This window comes from Bombina bombina, chromosome 3, assembly GCF_027579735.1.
Source record: "Bombina bombina isolate aBomBom1 chromosome 3, aBomBom1.pri, whole genome shotgun sequence".
Taxonomy (NCBI): domain Eukaryota; kingdom Metazoa; phylum Chordata; class Amphibia; order Anura; family Bombinatoridae; genus Bombina; species Bombina bombina.
This window is the reverse complement of record NC_069501.1, coordinates 1,153,634,394-1,153,661,130: the sequence shown is the minus strand read 5'-3', so window position 1 is coordinate 1,153,661,130 and position 26,737 is coordinate 1,153,634,394. Positions and strand designations below refer to the sequence as shown.

The 26,737-nt window shown below is 39.7% G+C and overlaps 1 protein-coding gene across 2 annotated transcripts in view; it reads left to right on the top strand.

The window, feature by feature from the left end:
- CUL5 (cullin 5) overlaps positions 1-26,737 on the top strand; it is a 281,093-nt gene that overhangs the window by 194,284 nt on the left and 60,072 nt on the right. For both annotated transcript variants that reach the window (XM_053708551.1, XM_053708552.1), the window contains 4 exons: positions 20,067-20,131; positions 20,462-20,594; positions 23,630-23,761; positions 25,034-25,157. In XM_053708551.1, the coding sequence (XP_053564526.1) occupies positions 20,067-20,131; positions 20,462-20,594; positions 23,630-23,761; positions 25,034-25,157 (454 nt within the window). The remainder of the gene's footprint in view (positions 1-20,066; positions 20,132-20,461; positions 20,595-23,629; positions 23,762-25,033; positions 25,158-26,737) is intronic.

The following is a 26,737-nucleotide window of genomic DNA, read 5'->3' as shown; positions in this document are numbered from 1 at the left end:
CAGGGATCCGGGAGCAGTTCTGATAGATGCTTTGACAGCACCTTGGAACTTCAGGATGGCTTATGTGTTTCCACCCTTCCCGCTGCTTCCTCGATTGATTGCCAAAATCAAACAGGAGAGAGCATCAGTAATTCTAATAGCACCTGCTTGGCCACGCAGGACTTGGTATGCAGATCTAGTGGACATGTCATCCTGTCCGCCTTGGTCTCTACCTCTGAGACAGGACCTTCTGATACAGGGTCCATTCAAACATCAAAATCTAACTTCTCTGAAGCTGACTGCTTGGAAATTGAACGCTTGATTTTATCAAAACGTGGTTTTTCTGAGTCGGTTATTGATACCCTGATTCAGGCTAGGAAGCCTGTTACCAGAAGGATTTACCATAAAATATGGCGGAAATACCTATACTGGTGCGAATCCAAAGGTTACTCCTGGAGTAAGGTTAGGATCGCTAGGATATTGTCTTTTCTACAAGAAGGTTTAGAAAAGGGTTTATCAGCTAGTTCATTAAAGGGACAGATTTCAGCTCTGTCCATCTTGTTACACAGACGTCTGTCAGAAAATCCAGACGTCCAGTCCTTTTGTCAGGCTTTAGCTAGGATCAAGCCTGTGTTTAAAGCTGTTGCTCCACCATGGAGTTTAAACTTAGTTCTTAACGTTTTACAGGGTGTTCCGTTTGAACCCCTTCATTCCATTGATATAAAAATGTTATCTTGGAAAGTTCTGTTTTTAATGGCTATTTCCTCGGCTCGAAGAGTCTCTGAGTTATCAGCCTTACATTGTGATTCCCCTTATCTGATTTTTCACTCAGACAAGGTAGTTCTGCGTACTAAACCTGGGTTCTTACCTAAGGTAGTCACTAACAGGAACATCAATCAAGAGATTGTTGTCCCATCCTTGTGTCCAAATCCTTCTTCAAAGAAGGAACGTCTTTTACACAATCTGGATGTAGTTCGTGCCCTCAAGTTCTACTTGCAGGCAACTAAAGATTTTCGCCAAACTTCTTCCTTGTTTGTCGTTTACTCTGGACAGAGGAGAGGTCAAAAAGCTTCTGCTACCTCTCTCTCTTTTTGGCTTCGTAGCATAATACGTTTAGCCTATGAGACTGCTGGACAGCAGCCTCCTGAAAGAATTACAGCTCACTCCACTAGAGCTGTGGCTTCCACTTGGGCCTTTAAGAATGAGGCCTCTGTTGAACAGATTTGCAAGGCTGCAACTTGGTCTTCGCTTCATACTTTTTCCAAATTTTACAAATTTGACACTTTTGCTTCTTCGGAGGCTATTTTTGGGAGAAAGGTTCTTCAGGCAGTGGTTCCTTCTGTATAATGAGCCTGCCTATCCCTCCCGTCATCCGTGTACTTTTGCTTTGGTATTGGTATCCCAGAAGTAATGATGACCCGTGGACTGATCACACATAACAGAAGAAAACATAATTTATGCTTACCTGATAAATTCCTTTCTTCTGTTGTGTGATCAGTCCACGGCCCGCCCTGTTTTAAGGCAGGTAAATATCTTTTAAATTATACTCCAGTCACCACTTCACCCTTGGTTACTCCTTTCTCGTTGTTTCTTGGTCGAATGACTGGGACTGACGTAGAGGGGAGGAGCTATATGCAGCTCTGCTGGGTGAATCCTCTTGCATTTCCTGTTGGGGAGGAGTTATATCCCAGAAGTAATGATGACCCGTGGACTGATCACACAACAGAAGAAAGGAATTTATCAGGTAAGCATAAATTATGTTTTTCAGACTTCTAACCAAGCCCCAAAGTTTTAGGAGAATACGGATGTATACCTACTCCAGCTTGTTAAATTTTGTGCAGTCTTTTCATATGCAGAGGAAGGGGAAAGGGGGAGTGTCTGTTTTTTTGCTATAGAACCACTTGCAGTGGGTGTCACAGACTAACCTTTTTAACAGAGCTAAACTGGGAGCTTCTAAGTAAGTTTTTAAATGGTTTTATACTGGATTTTTATATCCGTATCTCTGCATATTATTTCTTTCATGTAATTAGCAAGAGTCCATGAGCTAGTGACGTATGGGATATACATTCCTACCAGGAGGGGCAAAGTTTCCCAAACCTCAAAATGCCTATAAATACACCCCTCACCACACCCACAAATCAGTTTTACAAACTTTGCCTCCTATGGAGGTGGTGAAGTAAGTTTGTGCTAGATTCTACGTTGATATGCGCTCCGCAGCAGGTTGGAGCCCGGTTTTCCTCTCAGCGTGCAGTGAATGTCAGAGGGATGTGAGGAGAGTATTGCCTATTTGAATGCAGTGATCTCCTTCTACGGGGTCTATTTCATAGGTTCTCTGTTATCGGTCGTAGAGATTCATCTCTTACCTCCCTTTTCAGATCGACGATATACTCTTATATATACCATTTCCTCTACTGATTCTCGTTTCAGTACTGGTTTGGCTTTCTACTACATGCAGATGAGTGTCCTGGGGTAAGTAAGTCTTATTTTCTGTGACACTCTAAGCTATGGTTGGGCACTTTTTATATAAAGTTCTAAATATATGTATTCAAACATTTATTTGCCTTGACTCAGGATGTTCAACATTCCTTATTTCAGACAGTCAGTTTCATATTTGGGATAATGCATATGAATAATTCATTTTTTTCTTACCTTAAAAATTTGACTTTCCCTGTGGGCTGTTAGGCTCGCAGGGGCTGAAAATGCTTCATTTTATTGAGTCATTCTTGGCGCTGACTTTTTTGGGGCAAAAATTATTTTTTGCGTCATTTTTGACGTTTTTTTGCGCCAAAAGTGTCGGCGTTCCGGATGTGGCGTCATTTTTGGCGCCAAAAGCATTTAGGCGCCAAATAATGTGGGCGTCTTTTTTTTGGCGCGAAAAAATATGGGCGTCACTTTTGTCTCCACATTATTTAAGTCTCATTGATTTTTTGCTTCTGGTTGCTAAAGCTTATTCACTGGCATTTTTTTCCCATTCCTGAAACGGTCATTTAAGGAATTTGATCAATTTTGCTTTATATGTTGTTTTTTCTATTACATATTGCAAGATGTCCCACGTTGAAGCTGAGTCAGAAGATACTTCTGGAATATCCCTGCCTGGGGCTGGAGCTACCAAAGCTAAGTGTATCTACTGTAACTTATGGTATCTGTTCCTCCAGCTGTTGTTTGTACTGTTTTGTCATGACAAACTGTTTATGCAGATAATATTTCCTTTAAGTACTGTTACATTACCTGTTGCTGTTCTGTCAACATCTAATACTCAGAGTGTTCCTGATAACATAAGAGATTTTGTTTTTAAATCCATTAAGAAGGCTATGTCTGTTATTCCTCCTTCTAGTAAATGTAAAAAGTCTTTTAAAACTTCTAATTTTTCAGATGAATTTTTAAATGAACATCATCATTCTGATTCTGATAATGGTTCTTCTGGTTCAGAGGATTCTGTCTCAGAGGTTGATGCTGATAAATTTTCATATTTATTTAAAATGAAATTTATTCGTTCTTTACTTAAAGAAGTCCTAATTGCATTAGAAATTGAGGATTCTGGTCCTCTTGATACTAAATCTAAACGTTTAGATAAGGTTTTTAAATCTCCTGTAGTTTTTCCAGAAGTTTTTCCTGTCCCTAGTGCTATTTCTGAAGTAATTTCCAGGGAATGGAATAATTTGGGTAATTCATTTATTCCTTTTAAACGTTTTAAGCAATTATATCCTGTGCCATCTGACAGATTAGAGTTTTGGGACAAAATCCCTAAAGTTGATGGGGCTGACTCTACTCTTGTTAAGCGTACTATTCCTACGGCAGATGGTACTTCCTTAAGGATCCTTTAGATAGGAAAATTGAATCCTTTCTAAGAAAAGCTTACTTGTGTTCAGGTAATCTTCTTAGACCTGCTATATCTTTAGCGGATGTTGCTGCAGCTTCATCTTTTGGTTAGAAGCTTTAGCGCAACAAGTAACAGATCATAAATCTCATAGCAATTTTTCAACATGCTAATAATTTTATTTGTAATGCCATCTTTGATATCATTAGAGTTGATGTCAGGTATATGTCTCTAGCTATTTTAGCTAGAAGAGCTTTATGGCTTAAGACTTGGAATGCTGTTATGTCTTCTAAGTCTACTCTGCTTTCCCTTTCTTTCCAGGGTAATGATCGTTTTCATTCCTTTTGTCACAACAAGGAACAAAAACCTGATCCTTCATCCTCAGGAGCGGTATCAGTTTGGAAACCATCTCCAGTCTGGAATAAATCCAAGCCTTTTTGAAAATCAAAGCCAGCTCCTAAGTCCACATGAAGGTGCGGCCCTCATTACGTTTTTTCTAAGAAATTTGGATCAATTCCGTTCACAATCTTTGGATTCAGAACATTGTTTCAGAAGGGTATAGAATTGGCTTCAAGATAAGGCCTCCTACAAAGAGATTTTTTCTTTCCCGTGTCTCAGTAAACCCAGCGAAGGCTCAAGCATTTCTGAAATGTGTTTCAGATCTAGAGTTAACTGGAGTAATTTTGCCAGTTCCAGTTCTGGAACAGGGACTGGGGTTTTATTCAAATCTCTTCATTGTACCAAAGAAGGAAAATTCCTTCAGACCAGTTCTGGATCTAAAAATATTGAATCGTTATGTAAGGATACCAACATTCAAAATGGTAATTGTAAGGACTATCCTGCCTTTTGTTCAACAAGGGCATTATATGTCTACTATAGATTTACAGGATGCATATCTGCATATTCCGATTCATCCAGATCACTATCAGTTTCTGAGATTCTCTTTCCTAGATAAGCATTACCAGTTTGTGGCTCTGCCGTTTGGCCTAGCTACATCTCCAAGAATTTTTTACGAAGGTTCTCGGTGCCCTTCTGTCTGTAATCAGAGAACAGGGTATTGTGGTATTCCTTATTTGGACGATATCTTGGTACTTGCTCAGTCTTCATATTTAGCAGAATCTCATTCGAATCGACTTGTGTTGTTTCTTCAACATCATGGTTGGAGGATCAATTTACCAAAAAGTTCATTGATTCCTCAGACTTGGGTAACCTTTTTAGGTTTTCAGATAGATTCAGTATTCATGACTCTATCTTTGATAGACATGAGACATCTAAAGTTGATATCAGCTTGTCGAAACCTTCAGTCACAATCTTTCCCTTCGGTAGCCTTATGCATGGAAATTCTAGGTCTTATGACTGCGGCATCGGACGCGATCCCCTTTGCTCGTTTTCACATGCGGCCTCTTCAGCTCTGTATGCTGAACCAGTGGTGCAGGGATTACACAAAGATATCTCAATTAATATCTTTAAAACCGATTGTACGACACTCTCTGACGTGGTGGACAGATCACCATCGTTTAGTTCAGGGGGCTTCTTTTGTTCTTCCGACCTGGACTGTAATTTCAACAGATGCAAGTCTTACAGGTTGGGGAGCTGTGTGGGGGTCTCTGACAGCACAAGGGGTTTGGGAATCTCAGGAGGTGAGATTACCGATCAATATTTCTTCTGTTAAGTGTGATCAGTCCACGGTTCATCATTACTTCTGGGATATTACTCCTCCCCAACAGGAAGTGCAAGAGGATTCACCCAGCAGAGCTGCATATAGCTCCTCCCCTCTACGTCACTCCCAGTCATTCTCTTGCACCCAACGACTAGATAGGATGTGTGAGAGGACTATGGTGATTATACTTGGTTTTATATCTTCAATCAAAAGTTTGTTATTTTAAAATAGCACCGGAGTGTGTTATTACCTCTCTGGCAGAGTTTGAAGAAGAATCTACCAGAGTTTTGCTATGATTTTAGCCGGAGTAGTTAAGATCATATTGCTGTTCTCGGCCATCTGAGGAGTGAGGTAAACTTCAGATCAGGGGACAGCGGGCAGATGAATCTGCATAGAGGTATGTAGCAGTTTTTATTTTCTGACAATGGAATTGATGAGAAAATCCTGCCATACCGATATAATGTCATGTATGTATACTTTACACTTCAGTATTCTGGGGAATGGTACTTCACTAGAATTACACTGTAAGAAATACATAAAGCTGTTTAATAACTAGAGATTATGTTTAACGTTTTTGCTGGAATGTAAAATCGTTTTCATTTGCTGAGGTACTGTGTGAATAAATGTTTGGGCACTATTTTTCCACTTGGCAGTTGCTTAATCTGTTTTTCTGACAGTTTCTGTTCTCCCTCACTGCTGTGTGTGAGGGGGAGGGGCCGTTTTTTGGCGCTTTTTCTATGCATCAAATATTTCAGTCAGCAACTCATTGTATTCCCTGCATGATCCGGTTCATCTCTACAGAGCTCAGGGGTCTTCAAAACTTATTTTGAGGGAGGTAATTTCTCTCAGCAGAGCTGTGAGAATTATAGTTTGACTGAGATAAAAAACGTTTATTCTGTAATTTGTTTCCTGCTTTCAGAATTTGTTATCTTTGCTAATGGGATTAAACATTTGCTAAAGTTGTGTAGGATTGAGGCTATAACTGTTTCAATTTATTAATTTTCAACTGTCATAGATCTTCTGTGCTTCTTAAAGGCACAGTACATTTTAATATTCTCTAATTGAATTGTATTTCCAAGTTGCAAGTTTATTTGCTAGTGTGTTAAACATGTCTGATTCAGAGGATGATACCTGTGTCATTTGTTGCAATGCCAAAGTGGAGCCCAATAGAAATTTATGTACTAACTGTATTGATGCTACTTTACAAATTGAACAAATTTCACCAAACAACGAGGGGAGAGTTATGCCGACTAACTCGCCTCACGTGTCAGTACCTACATCTCCCGCTCAGAGGGAGGTGCGTGATATTGTAGCGCCGAGTACATCTGGGCGGCCATTACAAATCACATTACAGGATATGGCTACTGTTATGACTGAGGTTTTGGCTAAATTACCAGAACTAAGAGGTAAGCGTGATCACTCTGGGGTGAGAACAGAGTGCGCTGATAATATTAGGGCCATGTCAGACACTGCGTCACAGGTGGCAGAACATGAGGACGGAGAACTTCATTCTGTGGGTGACGGTTCTGATCCAAACAGACTGGATTCAGATATTTCAAATTTTAAATTTAAACTGGAAAACCTCCGTGTATTACTAGGGGAGGTGTTAGCGGCTCTGAATGATTGTAACACAGTTGCAATACCAGAGAAAATGTGTAGGTTGGATAAATATTTTGCGGTACCGACGAGTACTGAGGTTTTTCCTATACCTAAGAGACTTACTGAAATTGTTACTAAGGAGTGGGATAGACCCGGTGTGCCGTTCTCACCCCCTCCTATATTTAGAAAAATGTTTCCAATAGACGCCACCACAAGGGACTTATGGCAAACGGTCCCTAAGGTGGAGGGAGCAGTTTCTACCTTAGCTAAGCGTACCACTATCCCGGTGGAGGATAGCTGTGCTTTTTCAGATCCAATGGATAAAAAGTTAGAGGGTTACCTTAAGAAAATGTTTGTTCAACAAGGTTTTATATTGCAACCCCTTGCATGCATTGCGCCGATCACGGCTGCAGTGGCATTCTGGATTGAGTCTCTGGAAGAGAACATTGGTTCAGCTACTCTGGACGACATTACGGACAGGCTTAGAGTCCTTAAACTAGCTAATTCATTCATTTCGGAGGCCGTAGTACATCTTACTAAACTTACGGCGAAAAATTCAGGATTCGCCATTCAGGCACGCAGGGCACTGTGGCTAAAATCCTGGTCAGCTGATGTTACTTCTAAGTCTAAATTGCTTAATATACCTTTCAAAGGGCAGACCTTATTCGGGCCCGGGTTGAAAGAGATTATCGCTGACATTACAGGAGGTAAAGGCCATGCCCTGCCTCAGGACAAAGCCAAAGCCAAGACTAGACAGTCTAATTTTCGTTCCTTTCGTAATTTCAAAGAAGGAGCAGCATCAACTTCCTCTGCACCAAAACAGGAAGGAGCTGTTGCTCGCTACAGACAAGGCTGGAAACCTAACCAGTCCTGGAACAAGGGCAAGCAGACTAGGAAACCTGCTGCTGCCCCTAAAACAGCATGAATTGAGGGCCCCCGATCCGGGATCGGATCTAGTAGGGGGCAGACTTTCTCTCTTCGCCCAGGCTTGGGCAAGAGATGTTCAGGATCCCTGGGCGCTAGAGATAATATCTCAGGGATACCTTCTGGACTTCAAATACTCTCCTCCAAGAGAGAGATTTCATCTGTCAAGATTGTCAACAATCCAGACAAAGAAAGAGGCGTTTCTACGCTGCGTACAAGAGCTCTTGTTAATGGGAGTAATCCATCCAGTTCCACGATCGGAACAGGGACAGGGGTTTTACTCAAATCTGTTTGTGGTTCCCAAAAAAGAGGGAACTTTCAGACCAATCCTGGACTTAAAGATCCTAAACAAATTCCTAAGAGTTCCATCGTTCAAGATGGAGACTATTCGGACAATTTTACCTATGATCCAAGAGGGTCAATACATGACCACTGTAGATTTAAAAGATGCTTACCTTCACATACCGATTCACAAAGATCATTATCGGTACCTAAGGTTTGCCTTCCTAGACAGGCATTACCAGTTTGTGGCTCTTCCATTCGGATTGGCTACAGCTCCAAGAATCTTCACAAAGGTTCTGGGTGCTCTTCTGGCGGTACTAAGACCGGGGGGAATCTTGGTAACTCCATACCTAGACGACATTCTGATACAAGCTTCAAGCTTTCAAACTGCCAAGTCTCATACAGAGTTAGTGCTGGCATTTCTAAGGTCACATGGATGGAAGGTGAACGAAAAGAAAAGTTCACTCGTTCCACTCACAAGAGTTCCCTTCCTGGGGACTCTTATAGATTCTGTAGAAATGAAGATTTACCTGACAGAGGACAGGCTAACAAGACTTCAAAGTGCTTGCCGCACCCTTCATTCCATTCAACACCCGTCAGTGGCTCAATGCATGGAGGTAATCGGCTTAATGGTAGCGGCAATGGACATAGTACCCTTTGCACGCTTACACCTCAGACCACTGCAACTGTGCATGCTAAGTCAGTGGAATGGGGATTACTCAGACTTATCCCCTTCTCTGAATCTGGATCAAGAGACCAGAAATTCTCTTCTATGGTGGCTTTCTCGGCCACATCTGTCCAGGGGGATGCCATTCAGCAGACCAGACTGGACAATGGTAACAACAGACGCCAGCCTTCTAGGTTGGTGTGCCGTCTGGAATTCTCTGAAGGCTCAGGGACAATGGAGTCAGGAGGAGAGTCTCCTGCCAATAAACATTCTGGAATTGAGAGCAGTTCTCAATGCCCTCCTGGCTTGGCCCCAGTTGACAACTCGGGGGTTCATCAGGTTTCAGTCGGACAACATCACGACTGTAGCTTACATCAACCATCAGGGAGGGACAAGAAGCTCCCTAGCTATGATGGAAGTATCAAAGATAATTTGCTGGGCAGAGTCTCACTCTTGCCACCTGTCAGCAATCCACATCCCGGGAGTGGAGAACTGGGAGGCGGATTTCTTAAGTCGTCAGACTTTTCATCCGGGGGAGTGGGAACTTCATCCGGAGGTCTTTGCCCAAATACTTCGACGTTGGGGCAAACCAGAGATAGATCTCATGGCGTCTCGACAGAACGCCAAGCTTCCTCATTACGGGTCCAGATCCAGGGATCCAGGAGCAGTCCTGATAGATGCTCTGACAGCACCTTGGGACTTCAGGATGGCTTACGTGTTTCCACCCTTCCCGTTGCTTCCTCGATTGATTGCCAGAATCAAACAAGAGAGAGCATCAGTGATTCTAATAGCACCTGCGTGGCCACGCAGGACTTGGTATGCAGACCTGGTGGACATGTCATCCTGTCCACCTTGGTCTCTACCTCTGAAACAGGACTTTCTGATACAGGGTCCCTTCAAACATCAAAATCTAACTTCTCTGAAGCTGACTGCTTGGAAATTGAACGCTTGATTTTATCAAGACGTGGATTTTCTGAGTCAGTTATTGATACCTTAATACAGGCTAGGAAACCTGTTACCAGAAAGATTTACCATAAGATATGGCGTAAATACCTATATTGGTGTGAATCCAAAGGTTACTCTTGGAGTAAGGTTAGGATTCCTAGGATATTGTCTTTTCTACAAGAAGGTTTAGAAAAGGGTTTATCTGCTAGTTCATTAAAGGGACAGATCTCAGCTCTGTCCATTCTGTTACACAAACGTCTGTCAGAAGTTCCTGACGTCCAGGCTTTTTGTCAGGCTTTGGCCAGAATTAAGCCTGTGTTTAAAACTGTTGCTCCACCATGGAGTTTAAACCTTGTTCTTAATGTTTTACAGGGCGTTCCGTTTGAACCCCTTCATTCCATTGATATAAAGTTGTTATCTTGGAAAGTTCTATTTTTAATGGCTATTTCCTCGGCTCGAAGAGTCTCTGAATTATCAGCCTTACATTGTGATTCTCCTTATTTGATTTTTCATTCGGATAAGGTAGTCCTGCGTACTAAACCTGGGTTCTTACCTAAGGTAGTTACTAACAGGAATATCAATCAAGAGATTGTTGTTCCTTCCTTATGCCCAAATCCTTCTTCAAAGAAGGAACGTCTACTGCACAACCTGGATGTAGTCCGTGCTCTAAAATTTTACTTACAGGCAACTAAGGAATTTCGACAAACGTCTTCTCTGTTTGTCATTTACTCTGGGCAGAGGAGAGGTCAAAAAGCTTCCGCTACCTCTCTTTCTTTTTGGCTTCGTAGCATAATTCGTTTAGCTTATGAGACTGCTGGACAGCAGCCTCCTGAAAGAATTACAGCTCATTCTACTAGAGCTGTGGCTTCCACTTGGGCCTTCAAGAATGAGGCCTCTGTTGAACAGATTTGCAAGGCTGCAACTTGGTCTTCGCTTCATACTTTTTCCAAATTTTACAAATTTGACACTTTTGCTTCATCGGAGGCTATTTTTGGGAGAAAGGTTCTTCAGGCAGTGGTTCCTTCTGTATAAAGAGCCTGCCTATCCCTCCCGTCATCCGTGTACTTTTGCTTTGGTATTGGTATCCCAGAAGTAATGATGACCCGTGGACTGATCACACTTAACAGAAGAAAACATAATTTATGCTTACCTGATAAATTCCTTTCTTCTGTAGTGTGATCAGTCCACGGCCCGCCCTGTTTTTAAGGCAGGTATATATTTTTTGATTTATACTCCAGTCACCACTTCACCCTTGGCTTTTCCTTTCTCGTTGGTCCTTGGTCGAATGACTGGGAGTGACGTAGAGGGGAGGAGCTATATGCAGCTCTGCTGGGTGAATCCTCTTGCACTTCCTGTTGGGGAGGAGTAATATCCCAGAAGTAATGATGACCCGTGGACTGATCACACTACAGAAGAAAGGAATTTATCAGGTAAGCATAAATTATGTTTTTGGAACTCCGTGCAATTTTCAGAGCTCTTCAGTCTTGGCCTCTTCTGAAGAGAGAATCGTTCATTTGTTTTCAGACAGACAATGTCACAACTGTGGCATACATCAATCATCAAGGAGGGACTCACAGTCCTCTGGCTATGAAAGAAGTATCTCGAATTCTGGTTTGGGCGGAATCCAGCTCCTGTCTAATCTCTGCGGTTCATATTCCAGGAATAGACAATTGGGAAGCGGATTATCTCAGTCGCCAAACGTTGCATCCGGGCGAATGGTCTCTTCACCCAGAGGTATTTCTTCAGATTGTTCAAATGTGGGAACTTCCAGAAATAGATCTGATGGCTTCTCATCTAAACAAGAAACTTCCCAGGTATCTGTCCAGATCCCGGGATCCTCAGGCGGAGGCAGTGGATGCATTATCACTTCCTTGGAAGTATCATCCTGCCTATATCTTTCCGCCTCTAGTTCTTCTTCCAAATCTCCAAGATTCTGAAGGAATGCTCGTTTGTTCTGCTGGTAGCTCCAGCATGGCCTCACAGGTTTTGGTATGCGGATCTTGTCCGGATGGCCTCTTGCCAACCGCGGACTCTTCCGTTAAGACCAGACCTTCTGTCGCAAGGTCCTTTTTTCCATCAGGATCTCAAATCCTTAAATTTAAAGGTATGGAGATTGAACGCTTGATTCTTGGTCAAAGAGGTTTCTCTGACTCTGTGATTAATACTATGTTACAGGCTCGTAAATCTGTATCTAGAGAGATATATTATAGAGTCTGGAAGACTTATATTTCTTGGTGTCTTTCTCATAATTTTTTCTGGCATTCTTTTAGAATTCCGAGAATTTTACAGTTTCTTCAGGATGGTTTAGATAAAGGTTTGTCCGCAAGTTCCTTGAAAGGTCAAATCTCTGCTCTTTCTGTTCTTTTTCACAGAAAGATTGCTAATCTTCCTGATATTCATTGTTTTGTACAAGCCTTGGTTCGTATTTAAACCTGTCATTAAGTCAATTTCTCCTCCTTGGAGTTTGAATTTGGTTCTGGGGGCTCTTCAAGCTCCTCCGTTTGAACCTATGCATTCATTGGACATTAAATTACTTTCTTGGAAAGTTTTGTTCCTTTTGGCCATCTCTTCTGCCAGAAGAGTCTCTGAATTGTCTGCTCTTTCTTGTGAGTCTCCTTTTCTGATTTTTCATCAGGATAAGGCAGTGTTGCGAACTTCTTTTGAATTTTTACCTAAGGTTGTGAATTCCAACAACATTAGTAGAGAAATTGTAGTTCTTTCATTATGCCCTAATCCTAAGAATTCTAAGGAGAAATCATTGCATTCTTTGGATGTTGTTAGAGCTTTGAAATATTATGTTGAAGCTACTAAGACTTTCCGTAGGACTTCTAGTCTATTTGTCATCTTTTCCGGTTCTAGAAAAGGCCAGAAAGCTTCTGCCATTTCTTTGGCATCTTGGTTGAAATCTTTGATTCATCATGCCTATGTTGAGTCGGGTATAACTCCGCTTCAGAGGATTACAGCTCATTCTACTAGGTCAGTTCTACTTCCTGGGCCTTTAGGAATGAAGCTTCGGTTGATCAAATTTGCAAAGCAGCAACTTGGTCTTCTTTGCATACTTTTACTAAATTCTACCATTTTGATGTGTTTTCTTCTTCTGAAGCAGTTTTTGGTAGAAAAGTACTTCAGGCAGCTGTTTCAGTTTGAATCTTCTGCTTATGTTTTCATTTAAACTTTATTTCTCCAACATAGGTGTGTCCGGTCCACGGCGTCATCCTTACTTGTGGGATATTCTCCTCCCCAACAGGAAATGGCAAAGAGCCCAGCAAAGCTGGTCACATGATCCCTCCTAGGCTCCGCCTTCCCCAGTCATTCTCTTTGCCGTTGTACAGGCAACATCTCCACGGAGATGGCTTAGAGTTTTTTGGTGTTTAACTGTAGTTTTTATTCTTCAATCAAGAGTTTGTTATTTTAAAATAGTGCTGGTATGTACTATTTACTCTGAAACAGAAAAGTGATGAAGATTTCTGTTTGTAAGAGGAAAATGATTTTAGCAACCGTTACTAAAATCGATGGCTGTTTCCACACAGGACTGTTGAGAGGAATTAACTTCAGTTGGGGGAAACAGTGAGCAGACTTTTGCTGCTTGAGGTATGACACATTTCTAACAAGACGATGTAATGCTGGAAGCTGTCATTTTCCCTATGGGATCCGGTAAGCCATTTTTATTACATAAGAATAAAGGGCTTCACAAGGGCTTTTAAGACTGGTAGACATTTTCTGTGCTAAAACGATTGATATATAAGCATTTTTAATACTTCATAGCTTTGAGGAATTATTTTATTCTTGGGAATTATGTAAAATAACCGGCAGGCACTGTATTGGACACCTTATTCTCTAGGGGCTTTCCCTAATCATAGGCAGAGCCTCATTTTCGCGCCTCTATTGCGCACTTGTTTTTGGGAAGCATGACATGCAGATGCATGTGTGAGGAGCTCTGATGCATAGAAAAGGCTTTCTGAAGGCGTCATTTGGTATCGTATTCCCCTTTGGGCTTGGTTGGGTCTCAGCAAAGCAGATACCAGGGACTGTATAGGGGTTAAATATAAAAACGGCTCCGGTTCCGTTATTTTAAGAGTTAAAGCTTTCAAATTTGGTGTGCAATACTTTTAAGGCTTTAAGACACTGTGGTGAAATTTTGGTGAATTTTGAACAATTCCTTCATACTTTTTCACATTTGCAGTAATAAAGTGTGTTCAGTTTAAAATTTAAAGTGACAGTAACGGTTTTATTTTAAAACGTTTTTTGTACTTTGTTATCAAGTTTATGCCTGTTTAACATGTCTGAACTACCAGATAGACTGTGTTCTGTATGTGGGGAAGCCAAGGTTCCTTCTCATTTAAATAGATGTGATTTATGTGACACAAAATTTAGAGAAAATGATGCCCAAGATGATTCCTCAAGTGAGGGGAGTAAGCATGGTACTGCATCATCCCCTCCTTCGTCTACGCCAGTCTTGCCCACACAGGAGGCCCCTAGTACATCTAGTGCGCCAATACTCCTTACTATGCAACAATTAACGGCTGTAATGGATAATTCTATCAAAAACATTTTAGCCAAAATGCCCACTTATCAGCGAAAGCGCGACTGCTCTGTTTTAGAAAATACGGAAGAGCATGAGGACGCTGATGATATTGGTTCTGAAGTGCCCCTACACCAGTCTGAGGGGGCCAGGGAGGTTTTGTCTGAGGGAGAAATTTCAGATTCAGGGAAAATTTCTCAACAAGCTGAACCTGATGTGATTACATTCAAATTTAAATTGGAACATCTCCGCGCTCTGCTTAAGGAGGTGTTATCTACTCTGGATGATTGTGAGAATTTGGTCATTCCAGAGAAATTATGTAAGATGGACAAGTTCCTAGAGGTCCCGGGGCCCCCCGAAGCTTTTCCTATACCCAAGCGGGTGGCGGATATTGTAAACAAAGAATGGGAAAGGCCCGGCATACCTTTCGTCCCTCCCCCTATATTCAAGAAATTGTTTCCTATGGTCGACCCCAGAAAGGACTTATGGCAGACAGTCCCCAAGGTCGAGGGGGCGGTTTCTACTCTAAACAAACGCACCACTATACCCATAGAAGATAGTTGTGCTTTCAAAGATCCTATGGATAAAAAGTTAGAGGGTTTGCTTAAAAAGATGTTTGTTCAGCAAGGTTACCTTCTACAACCAATTTCATGCATTGTTCCTGTCACTACAGCAGCGTGTTTCTGGTTCGATGAACTAGAAAAGTCGCTCAATAAAGATTCTTCTTATGAGGAGATTTTGGACAGAATTCATGCTCTCAAATTGGCTAACTCTTTCACCTTAGACGCCACTTTGCAATTGGCTAGATTAGCGGCGAAAAATTCTGGGTTTGCTATTGTGGCGCGCAGAGCGCTTTGGCTAAAATCTTGGTCAGCGGATGCGTCTTCCAAGAATAAATTGCTTAACATTCCTTTCAAGGGGAAAACGCTGTTTGGCCCTGACTTGAAAGAGATTATTTCTGATATCACTGGGGGTAAGGGCCACGCCCTTCCTCAGGATAGGTCTTTCAAGGCTAAAAATAAACCAAATTTTCGTCCCTTTCGCAGAAACGGACCAGCCACAAGTGCTACATCCTCTAAGCAAGAGGGTGATACTTCTCAAGCCAAGCCAGCCTGGAGGCCAATGCAAGGCTGGAACAAAGGTAAGCAGGCCAAGAAACCTGCCACTGCTACCAAGACAGCATGAGATGTTGGCCCCCGATCCGGGACCGGATCTGGTGGGGGGCAGACTCTCTCTCTTCGCTCAGGCTTGGGCAAGAGATGTTCTGGATCCTTGGGCGCTGGAAATAGTCTCCCAAGGTTATCTTCTGGAATTCAAGGGGCTTCCCCCAAGGGGGAGGTTCCACAGGTCTCAATTGTCTTCAGACCACATAAAAAAACAGGCATTCTTACATTGTGTAGAAGACCTGTTAAAAATGGGAGTGATTCATCCTGTTCCATTAGGAGAACAAGGGATGGGGTTCTACTCCAATCTGTTCATAGTTCCCAAAAAAGAGGGAACATTCAGACCAATCTTAGATCTCAAGATCCTAAACAAGTTTCTCAAGGTTCCATCGTTCAAAATGGAAACCATTCGAACAATTCTTCCTTCCATCCAGGAAGGTCAATTCATGACCACGGTGGATTTAAAGGATGCATATCTGCATATTCCTATCCACAAGGAACATCATCGGTTCCTAAGGTTCGCCTTTCTGGACAAGCATTACCAGTTTGTGGCACTTCCGTTCGGATTAGCCACTGCTCCAAGAATTTTCACAAAGGTACTGGGGTCCCTTCTAGCGGTGCTAAGACCAAGGGGCATTGCAGTAGTACCTTACTTGGACGACATTCTGATTCAAGCGTCGTCCCTTCCACAAGCAAAGGCTCACACGGACATCGTCCTGGCCTTTCTCAGATCTCACGGGTGGAAAGTGAACGTAGAAAAAAGTTCTCTATCTCAGTCAACAAAAGTTCCCTTCTTGGGAACAGTAATAGACTCCTTAGAAATGAGGATTTTTCTGACAGAGGCCAGAAAATCAAAACTTCTAAACTCTTGTCAAGTACTTCATTCTGTTCCTCTTCCTTCCATAGCGCAGTGCATGGAAGTAATAGGTTTGATGGTCGCGGCAATGGACATAGTTCCTTTTGCGCGAATTCATCTGAGACCATTACAACTGTGCATGCTCAGTCAGTGGAATGGGGATTATACAGACTTGTCTCCAACGATACAAGTAGATCAGAGGACCAGAGATTCACTCCGTTGGTGGCTGTCCCTGGACAACCTGTCACAGGGGATGAGCTTCCGCAGACCAGAGTGGGTCATTGTCACGACCGACGCCAGTCTGGTGGGCTGGGGCGCGGTCTGGGGACTCCTGAAAGCTCAGGGTCTTTGGTCTCGGGAAGAATCTCTTCTCCCGATTAAATATTCTGGAACTAAGAGCGATATTCAATGCTCTCAAGGCTTGGCCTCAGCTAGCAAAGGCCAAATTCATACGGTTTCAATCGGACAACATGACGACTGTTGCGTACATCAACCATCAGGGGGGAACAAGGAGTTCCCTGGCGATGGAAGAAGTGACCAAAATCATTCAATGGGTGGAGTCTCACTCCTGCCACTTGTCTGCAATCCACATTCCAGGAGTGGAAAATTGGGAAGCGGATTTTCTGAGTCGTCAGTCATTTCATCCGGGGGAGTGGGAACTCCATCCGGAAATCTTTGCCCACATTACTCAGTTGTGGGGCATTCCAGACATGGATCTGATGGCCTCTCGTCAGAACTTCAAGGTTCCTTGCTACGGGTCCAGATCCAGGGATCCCAAGGCGACTCTAGTAGATGCACTAGTAGCACCTTGGACCTTCAAACTAGCGTATGTATTCCCACCGTTTCCTCTTATCCCCAGGCTGGTAGCCAGGATCTATCAGGAGAGGGCATCGGTGATCTTGATAGCTCCTGCGTGGCCACGCAGGACTTGGTATGCAGACCTGGTGAATATGTCATCGGCTCCACCATGGAAGCTACCTTTGAGACGGGACCTTCTTGTTCAAGGTCCGTTCGAACATCCGAATCTGGTCTCACTCCAACTGACTGCTTGGAGATTGAACGCTTGATTTTATCAAAGCGAGGGTTCTCAGATTCTGTCATTGATACTCTTGTTCAGGCCAGAAAGCCTGTAACTAGAAAAATCTACCATAAAATATGGAAAAGATATATCTGTTGGTGTGAATCTAAAGGATTCCCTTGGGACAAGATAAAAATTCCTAAGATTCTATCCTTTCTTCAAGAAGGTTTGGAGAAAGGATTATCTGCAAGTTCTTTGAAGGGACAGATTTCTGCTTTGTCTGTGTTACTTCACAAAAAGCTGGCAGCTGTGCCAGATGTTCAAGCTTTTGTTCAGGCTCTGGTTAGAATCAAGCCTGTTTACAAACCTTTGACTCCTCCTTGGAGTCTCAATTTAGTTCTTTCAGTTCTTCAGGGGGTTCCGTTTGAACCCTTACATTCCGTTGATATTAAGTTATTATCTTGGAAAGTTTTGTTTTTGGTTGCAATTTCTTCTGCTAGAAGAGTTTCAGAGTTATCTGCTCTGCAGTGTTCTCCTCCTTATCTGGTGTTCCATGCAGATAAGGTGGTTTTGCGTACTAAACCTGGTTTTCTTCCGAAAGTTGTTTCTAACAAAAACATTAACCAGGAGATAGTCGTGTCTTCTTTGTGTCCGAATCCAGTTTCAAAGAAGGAACGTTTGTTGCACAATTTGGATGTAGTTCGTGCTCTAAAATTCTATTTAGATGCTACAAAGGATTTTAGACAAACATCTTCCTTGTTTGTTGTTTATTCTGGTAAAAGGAGAGGTCAAAAAGCAACTTCTACCTCTCTCTCTTTTTGGCTTAAAAGCATCATCAGATTGGCTTACGAGACTGCCGGACGGCAGCCTCCTGAAAGAATCACAGCTCATTCCACTAGGGCCGTGGCTTCCACATGGGCCTTCAAGAACGAGGCTTCTGTTGATCAGATATGTAAGGCAGCGACTTGGTCTTCACTGCACACTTTTACTAAATTTTACAAATTTGATACTTTTGCTTCTTCTGAGGCTATTTTTGGGAGAAAGGTTTTGCAAGCCGTGGTGCCTTCCATCTAGGTGACCTGATTTGCTCCCTCCCTTCATCCGTGTCCTAAAGCTTTGGTATTGGTTCCCACAAGTAAGGATGACGCCGTGGACCGGACACACCTATGTTGGAGAAAACATAATTTATGTTTACCTGATAAATTACTTTCTCCAACGGTGTGTCCGGCCCACGGCCCGCCCTGGTTTTTTAATCAGGTCTGATAATTTATTTTCTTTAACTACAGTCACCACGGTATCATATGATTTCTCCTATGCAAATATTCCTCCTTTACGTCGGTCGAATGACTGGGGAAGGCGGAGCCTAGGAGGGATCATGTGACCAGCTTTGCTGGGCTCTTTGCCATTTCCTGTTGGGGAGGAGAATATCCCACAAGTAAGGATGACGCCGTGGACCGGACACACCGTTGGAGAAAGTAATTTATCAGGTAAACATAAATTCTGTTTTTGGGTGTGGATTATTTTCAGCAGGAATTGGCTGTCTTTATTTTATCCCTCCCTCTCTAGTGACTCTTGCGTGGAAAGATCCACATCTTGGGTAGTCATTATCCCATACGTCACTAGCTCATGGACTCTTGCTAATTACATGAAAGAAAACATAATTTATGTAAGAACTTACCTGATAAATTCATTTCTTTCATATTAGCAAGAGTCCATGAGGCCCACCCTTTTTTGTGGTGGTTATGATTTTTTTGTATAAAGCACAATTATTCCAATTCCTTATTTTTTTATGCTTTCACACTTTTTTCTTATCACCCCACTTCTTGGCTATTCGTTAAACTGATTTGTGGGTGTGGTGAGGGGTGTATTTATAGGTTTGGGAAACTTTGCCCCTCCTGGTAGGAATGTATATCCCATACGTCACTAGCTCATGGACTCTTGCTAATATGAAAGAAATCAATTTATCAGGTAAGTTCTTACATAAATTATGTTTTTTTATAGTAGTGTCTATTACATGCAGTTATATGAAAATTGGTGTATACTGTCCCTTTAAAGCCAAGTTTTAACAGCACATTTCCATATAATTCTGAAAATGTGTGCATGCATGTGATTAGATTGGCTACATCTAATATTAGTCAGTGCTTTATCAAATTAATTACTTAAATAAATACCTGGGTTTTATTGTTCTTGACTGTATGTTCATTACATGTTGATCTCCGATACTTTTATTAAAATGATTTGCTCCTTGGCTTAGCCATTTTGTACTACTTATTTTTATTATTATTATTATTATTATTATTATTATCAGGTATTTGTAGAGCGCCAATAGATTCTGCAGCGCTACTTATTCCCATGCAATAAATATATACAGTACTTATACCAATTGTATTTCTTTTTTTTCTCTTTTTTTTTTCAGTATTTTATCTTTTAATGTTTTTGCTTATTCTCATATTGTATGTATTAAGAGATGCCAAATGTCTGACTGGAGGAGTTATACCATTATAAATATTGTAGACTGGATTAAAAAAATAGAATAAAGCATTATTCCCAAGCATTAGTCATGTGCGGGGTGTTAAATATTGCATTTGTGTGTGCAATAATTTGTCAACATGTGGATTTATATATTGTTTTCAGGCATACAAAGCTGTTGTGAACGATGCAACAATATTTAAACTTGAGTTACCTCTAAAGCAGAAAGGGTAAGTAAATATAGGTGTGACTTTATTTTGGCAATTTTTATTTAAAAAAATTACACAATATATGTCGTTACTTCTCAGAAATTTCTGGAGAATAAATGCACAGAAATTAAAGGGCGTTAAATATTCGTAGCCCATAAGGGGAAATTTACTAGTCCACTTATTACTAAAGATAGGAAAAAGTCAGTATTTTACTCATCTGTGACTAGAGGAAATTTTAAGCCCTGTATATATAATATATTAAAAAATTATAGCACAGTAGACAAAAAAAACAATAATATATTTTATCCATTATTTTATGATTTGCTTATACGATGTGCTATATTTTGTAAGGGTGGGATTGAAAACGCAACCTGAATCAAAGTGCCCTGAGCTGCTGGCTAACTACTGTGATATGTTATTGCGGAAAACGCCACTTAGTAAAAAGCTGACATCAGAAGAAATTGAAGCCAAGCTGAAGGAAGTAGTAAGTAGCATAATACATATTCATTAGATAAGCTTTAGATCATATCTCAGCTATCCAAGTATAATTATTTTCCAGTTCTTGTTTTAGAAAAAGATTATTTTTTGTGATATACATTTAAAAAAATGTGTTTTAACGCTTACCACGTTACCAGCTTGTATTATTTTTATCAAGATGCTTGGTGTTGTTGGTTTATTTGTTTTTTTATTTTAAATGGACATTAAACCTATTTTTGTTTCTTTCGTGATTTAGAAAAAGCATGCCCTTTTAAATAACTTTCCAGTTAACTTCAATTATCTAATTTGCTTCATTCTCTTGATATCCTTTTGTTGAAAATCATATCTAAACAGGCTCAGTAGCTGCTGAGTGGTGGCTGCTCACAGCTGCCTGTGTGACTGACGTACCCATGTTCATTGCTACTTCAACAAAGGATATTTAAAGAATGAGGCAAATTAGATATTATAAGTAAATGGGGTTATTGTTTTAAATTGTATTCTTTATCTGAATCATGAGCAAAATGTTGGGTTTCATGTCCCTTTAAGTACATAGGATTTTGCACATATACATGTTTAACCCTTTTAGCATGAATGACATCACTTGATCATCATCCACACACTAGGTGTCAACATGACCCAGGATCAACAGGGGAATCTAGGGTAGCCAGACGAGCTGAATGGAAGGGGTACTCGATCTCAGCTCCCTTAAGCCCTAGAATCCCCCAATTGCCTGATCTTTCAACAGTGTGTGTCTCGGACATATACATTTAAAAAGTAAAAAATAAAACCATATACATTTAAACAGAATTACATTTTATAATAGGCCATATATACGTTTTCATAGCCAGGTGACCACTGTGGTAATAGTGATCAGGTGATGTGAATAAATGTGCATTTGAGTTGAGGCTCATCAAGCCCCTACATGCAAATCAAAGTTAAATCTATCCAAGGGCCTTATTTATATGAGGATAGCCCCTTTTTTTTTTTTTTTTTTTTTTTTTTTTATTATAGTGTTTGCAAGCAATGGTGTGTTTTTTTTTTAAATTAATTAATCTTGTGTTTATATACATTGTGTGTGTGTGTGTGTGTGTCTGTGTATATATATATATATATATAGTGTGTGTATATATATATATATATATATATATATATATATATATATATATATAGTGTGTGTGTATGTGTATTATATATATATATATATATATATATATGTGTGTGTGTACATATATATATGTGTGTGTGTATATATATATATATATATATATATATATATATAGTGTGTGTGTATGTGTATATATATATAGTGTGTGTGTATGTGTATATATATATGTGTGTGTGTGTATATATATATATATATAGTGTGTGTGTGTATGTGTATTATATATATATATGTGTGTGTGTATATATATATATATATATATATATATAGTGTGTGTGTGTATATATATATATATATATATATATATTATACACACACACAATTTTGGGGGGTTTAGGAAGGGATCTTTAGGCCTCTTTTATAGCCCATATATATAGGTTTTCATAGCTAGGTGATCACCTAGTGTGAAAATTATTATTTGAGTAGAGGCTTATGGGAGCCCATTTTGTGCACATCACAATTATATAACTATACTCCAAGGGCCCTTATTTATATGAGAATAACTCCTCCTTTTAACTGCAGAGGTCGCAATTGTGGGGGCCCAGCTTAAAAAAAAAAAAGAAATTTAATAAAAAAAACGTTCACCTGCCACTGCCTGCACTGATATCATGTGAGTGTAACATGATGCTTCACTAGTGTCTCTGACTACAGGGGTTAGTGTTTCTGTATTACCCATTGGTGTTTGTGTGTGTGTATGTATGTGACTGTGTGTGTATTTATGCATGTATGTGTGTGTGTGTGTATGTTTGTGTAACCAGCAAATTACAGACCTTGTTACTACAGCATGGGGGGGATAAACAGTGTCAGTCTATACAGTACCACTATATACAGTACGGGGGGCTGGACCATGTCACAGACTTCTGTGGTCACTTTATAAAGTACTGGGGTGGGTAGGGTCAGGCCAGCCATCTCACCGGCAGGTTACAGACTGTGTCACTGACTCACTATATACAGTACTGGTGGGTTAAACAGTGTCACTATATACAGTAATAGGGGGTCAGACCATCTCACAGACTGTGGGCACAGGGTACCTCCTTTTGCAGACATGTAATCTGATTCACATTTTGTTCTGTGTTAAATGTAAAAAAAATTGTATATTATTCACTTTTTTGGGGGGGTTGGGGCCCTTCTTAGATTCTTGCACCTGGGCCCTGTGTTTTCTAGTTACGCCTCTGAACACAAACACACATTTATTTACAACTATACATTTTTTCCATATATTTTGATGTAGCGTTCTTACATGTCATGATAGATACATAAAATAATGGTATAGTTTGAATCTGCTGGTTCTGCTTTAAAAAAACGTATATGTGCGTTTCTCACAAAACAATAGCTTAGAGTAGGGCTTTAATGGGAACAGTATCTAAAAACTACAAAATAGCTCAGCACTGGAAATGGCTCAGCAATTAAAGGGATTTGAAACCCAGACATTTTGTTTTGTGATTCAGACAGAGCATACAAATAAAACAAGTTTACAATTTGTTTCTATTATCAAATTCGCTCTGTTCCCATGGTATTCTTTGTTAAAGAGATACTTAGGTAGGCGTCTAGAGCACTACATGGCAGGAAATAGAGCTTCTGTCTAGTGCTCCCATATAGTGTTCCATACACGTCCATGCTCCTGAACATACGTCCCAGCTTTTCAACAAAAGATACCTAGAGAAAGAAGAAAACTTGATAATAGAAGGTAATTAGAAAGTTGAATAAAATGGCATGATCTGGCTGAATCCTTTAAGAAAAAGATTTTGTGTCCTGCCTCTTTAAGGAGTTAAGAACATTTGTAAATCATTCTGTCTGGTTCTTTACATTTTCTCTTGATAGACAATTAAAGTGAGATTACAATGTTCGTAATAATTTGTTATTTTCTCATTTGTTCTTAGCTATTGGTATTAAAGTATGTGCAGAATAAGGATGTTTTCATGAGGTATCATAAAGCTCACCTGACAAGACGACTCATTCTAGATATATCTGCAGATAGCGAAATAGAAGAAAATATGGTGGAATGGTTACGGGTAAGCAAGCATCCAAATTACCTACTCCCTTTTTTTTTTTATAAATAAATAATAATGGTTGTGAAAAGCAAGTTAAACATTGAAAGACCGATTTTAACCACAACTCCACAAATTGGTGTATAATTAAAATATACAACTGGACATATTGTAATTCCAACTTGTATTTTCTTTATCTGAAGCCACAGTGCACATGGTTGTCATTAATAAAGTTATTGTGTCAAATAAGCATTGCTAGAAGTGACTGGTTTTAAAGCTAATATAAGCAGTCTGCCTTTCGAGATTACTGTGTTTATATGTGCATTGAGGGCCACAGCTAATTTTGAATGCGCTTATGGGTAAACAAATTTACCATGGAAATCTGGTATATATTTTCCAGCTTTACATTCCAACATAATGCTTCCATATCCGATTTTAACTTCTGATATATCTTTTGTAATTCCTGCATGATGGTTGTCAGGCTTAAATTCACTATAAGAATTAAGTGTGGATAGTATAATGCATTATCAAGGTGTATTAGCTAGATAACTAGAAATTAAATCCAAATGATCTAGCTTGTATACTAGCTAATACTCATTAGGAACAGTCATACACATTCACTAACAATGAGAGAGCCGCCTTACAGTTGGTAGGAGTGTTCAGTTCTGCCAGAGGATAGCGGCTTTACTGGTTAGTATTAGCTAAGATATGAACCGAGATAAATATATTTTTGTATCTCTAACATTAATGCCAAGTTCTTTACTCATTGCTTCTGTTGGAAATGACATTTTTAGTTAGATGAACTATAATATTACGCCTTTTATAAATCCCTTTTTATATGCAAATTAAAATGTAAACGTGGAATGGGTAGTGCAAGTTATTTTACAGAATACATAAAGTGACGGTAGCACAGTGCAGGTAATTACGTACATACTTTACAAGTATTATATTAGTCTAGTTGTAGTATTTTATATACATTTTTTTACTCTGATAAATTTTCATGATTTATACATGTATATGTTTTATCACAAAAAGATTTGAGGGATAGGTGAATTTAATACCCAGAATAATATTCAGACAGCTATATTACGTAGCATAAATTAGCTAAAGTGCTGAACACAAGAGTGTAGGCTAATATGTAACAATTTTTACAAAAATGCAACAAATGGTGCACAACAGGGAAAGAGCCTTACTTTTGTAAGTGAATAATAGGGAAAATGTCAATACAATTAACAGCATACTACACATGCATAACAGATAACTTTATGTATATTATGTATATGTTGTTTTTTGCAGGAAGTAGGAATGCCTGCTGATTATGTTAACAAGCTGGCCAGGATGTTCCAGGATATTAAAGTATCTGAAGATTTAAATCAGGCTTTCAAAGAAATGCACAAAAATAATAAATTGGCTTTGCCAGGTATGTTGCTATTAGGAAGGCCTTTATCACATATTTTACTTTCCTCCTTTTTTTTCTCACATCATAAAGTAATGGAGTATTTGTATAATTTAGTATATCTGTGCTATGTACATTAGTTGTATTTTAAAGTGGTTATGTATGTGTTGTAATTTGCCACGGTTTCAGCCAATAAATGTATTAAAGGGACATAAAACCCAATTATATTCTTTCATGATTTAGAAAGAGCATGTTATTTTAAAGAACTTTCTAATTTACTTCTATTATCTAATTTCCTTTATTCTCTTGATATTCTTTGCTGAAAAGCATATCTAGATAGGCTCAGTAGCTGCTGATTGGTGGATGCACAGATGCCTCGTGTGATTGGCTCACCCATGTACATTGCTATTTCTTCAACAAAGGATATCTAAAAAAAATAAGCAAATTAGTTAATAGAAGTGAATTGGAATTCTGTTTAAAATTGTATTGTCTACCTGAATCATGAAAGAAAAATTTGAGGTTTAGAGTCCCTTTAAGTCTGTCTATTTATATGTCTCCTAATGTACATCTACAGTTAAATTGAATTGCTACTCATCACTCCCATTTCTCATGGTAGAGTATACTGGTGTAAATGTTTTTAGTGAGAGAATGCAGTAAAATATTTAAATATCCCTTCGAGTACATTCTTTGGTCGGTCTCTCGGCTAATGGACAGTTAAAAAGGTTTAGAATTCCGAATAAGCAGTGGTTTTCATGTAGGTTAGACTGGTTATTGTTGTATTATTGGTAATTGTTTTATTCACCATAAATAGATGTGGCATTCTACAAAATTAGTTGTACCTGAATACAGCTGAAAATTTGTGGAGTTACTTGAGCACAGTTGCTTAAGAGCAACTTTTAACTAGCTTGACATATATTAAAGGGAAAGTCAACTCACATTTTTTTTATTGTTTAAAAACATAGCAAATCCCTTTATTACCCATTCCACAGTTTTTTGCACAGAAAACATGGTTATATTAATACACCTTTTTATCTCTGTGATTACCTTGTATCTAAGCCTCTTCTGACAGGCCCCTGATCACATGACTTATTATTTATTAACTTGGATTTAAGCCAATTAATGCTGTGTTGTGCACAACCCACGGGTGTGAGCACAATGTTATCTATGTTTATATGAACTAGCACCCCCTGTTGTAAAAAGCTAATAAAAAGCATGTGATAAGAGGCTGTCTATAGTGGCTTAGAAACAGGCAGAAATTTAGAGGTTTAAATGTTGTAAAGTATATTAATATATCAATGTTGGTTGTGAAAAGCTGGGGAATGGGTAGTAAAGGCATTACCTATCTTTTTAAACAATAACAATGTTTGTGTTGACTGTCTCTTTAAAGGGACATGAAACCCAAATTTTTTCTTTCATGATTCAGATAGAGAATATAATTTTCAACCACTTTCTAATTTACTTACTATTATTTAGTTTGCTTCCTTCTCTTGTTATCCTTTGCCATTTAGTTTGCTTCCTTCTCTTGTTATCCTTTGCTGAAATGTTTATCTTGGCAAATTCAGGAGCAGCAGAGAACCTAGGTTCTAGTTGCTGATTGGTGCCTG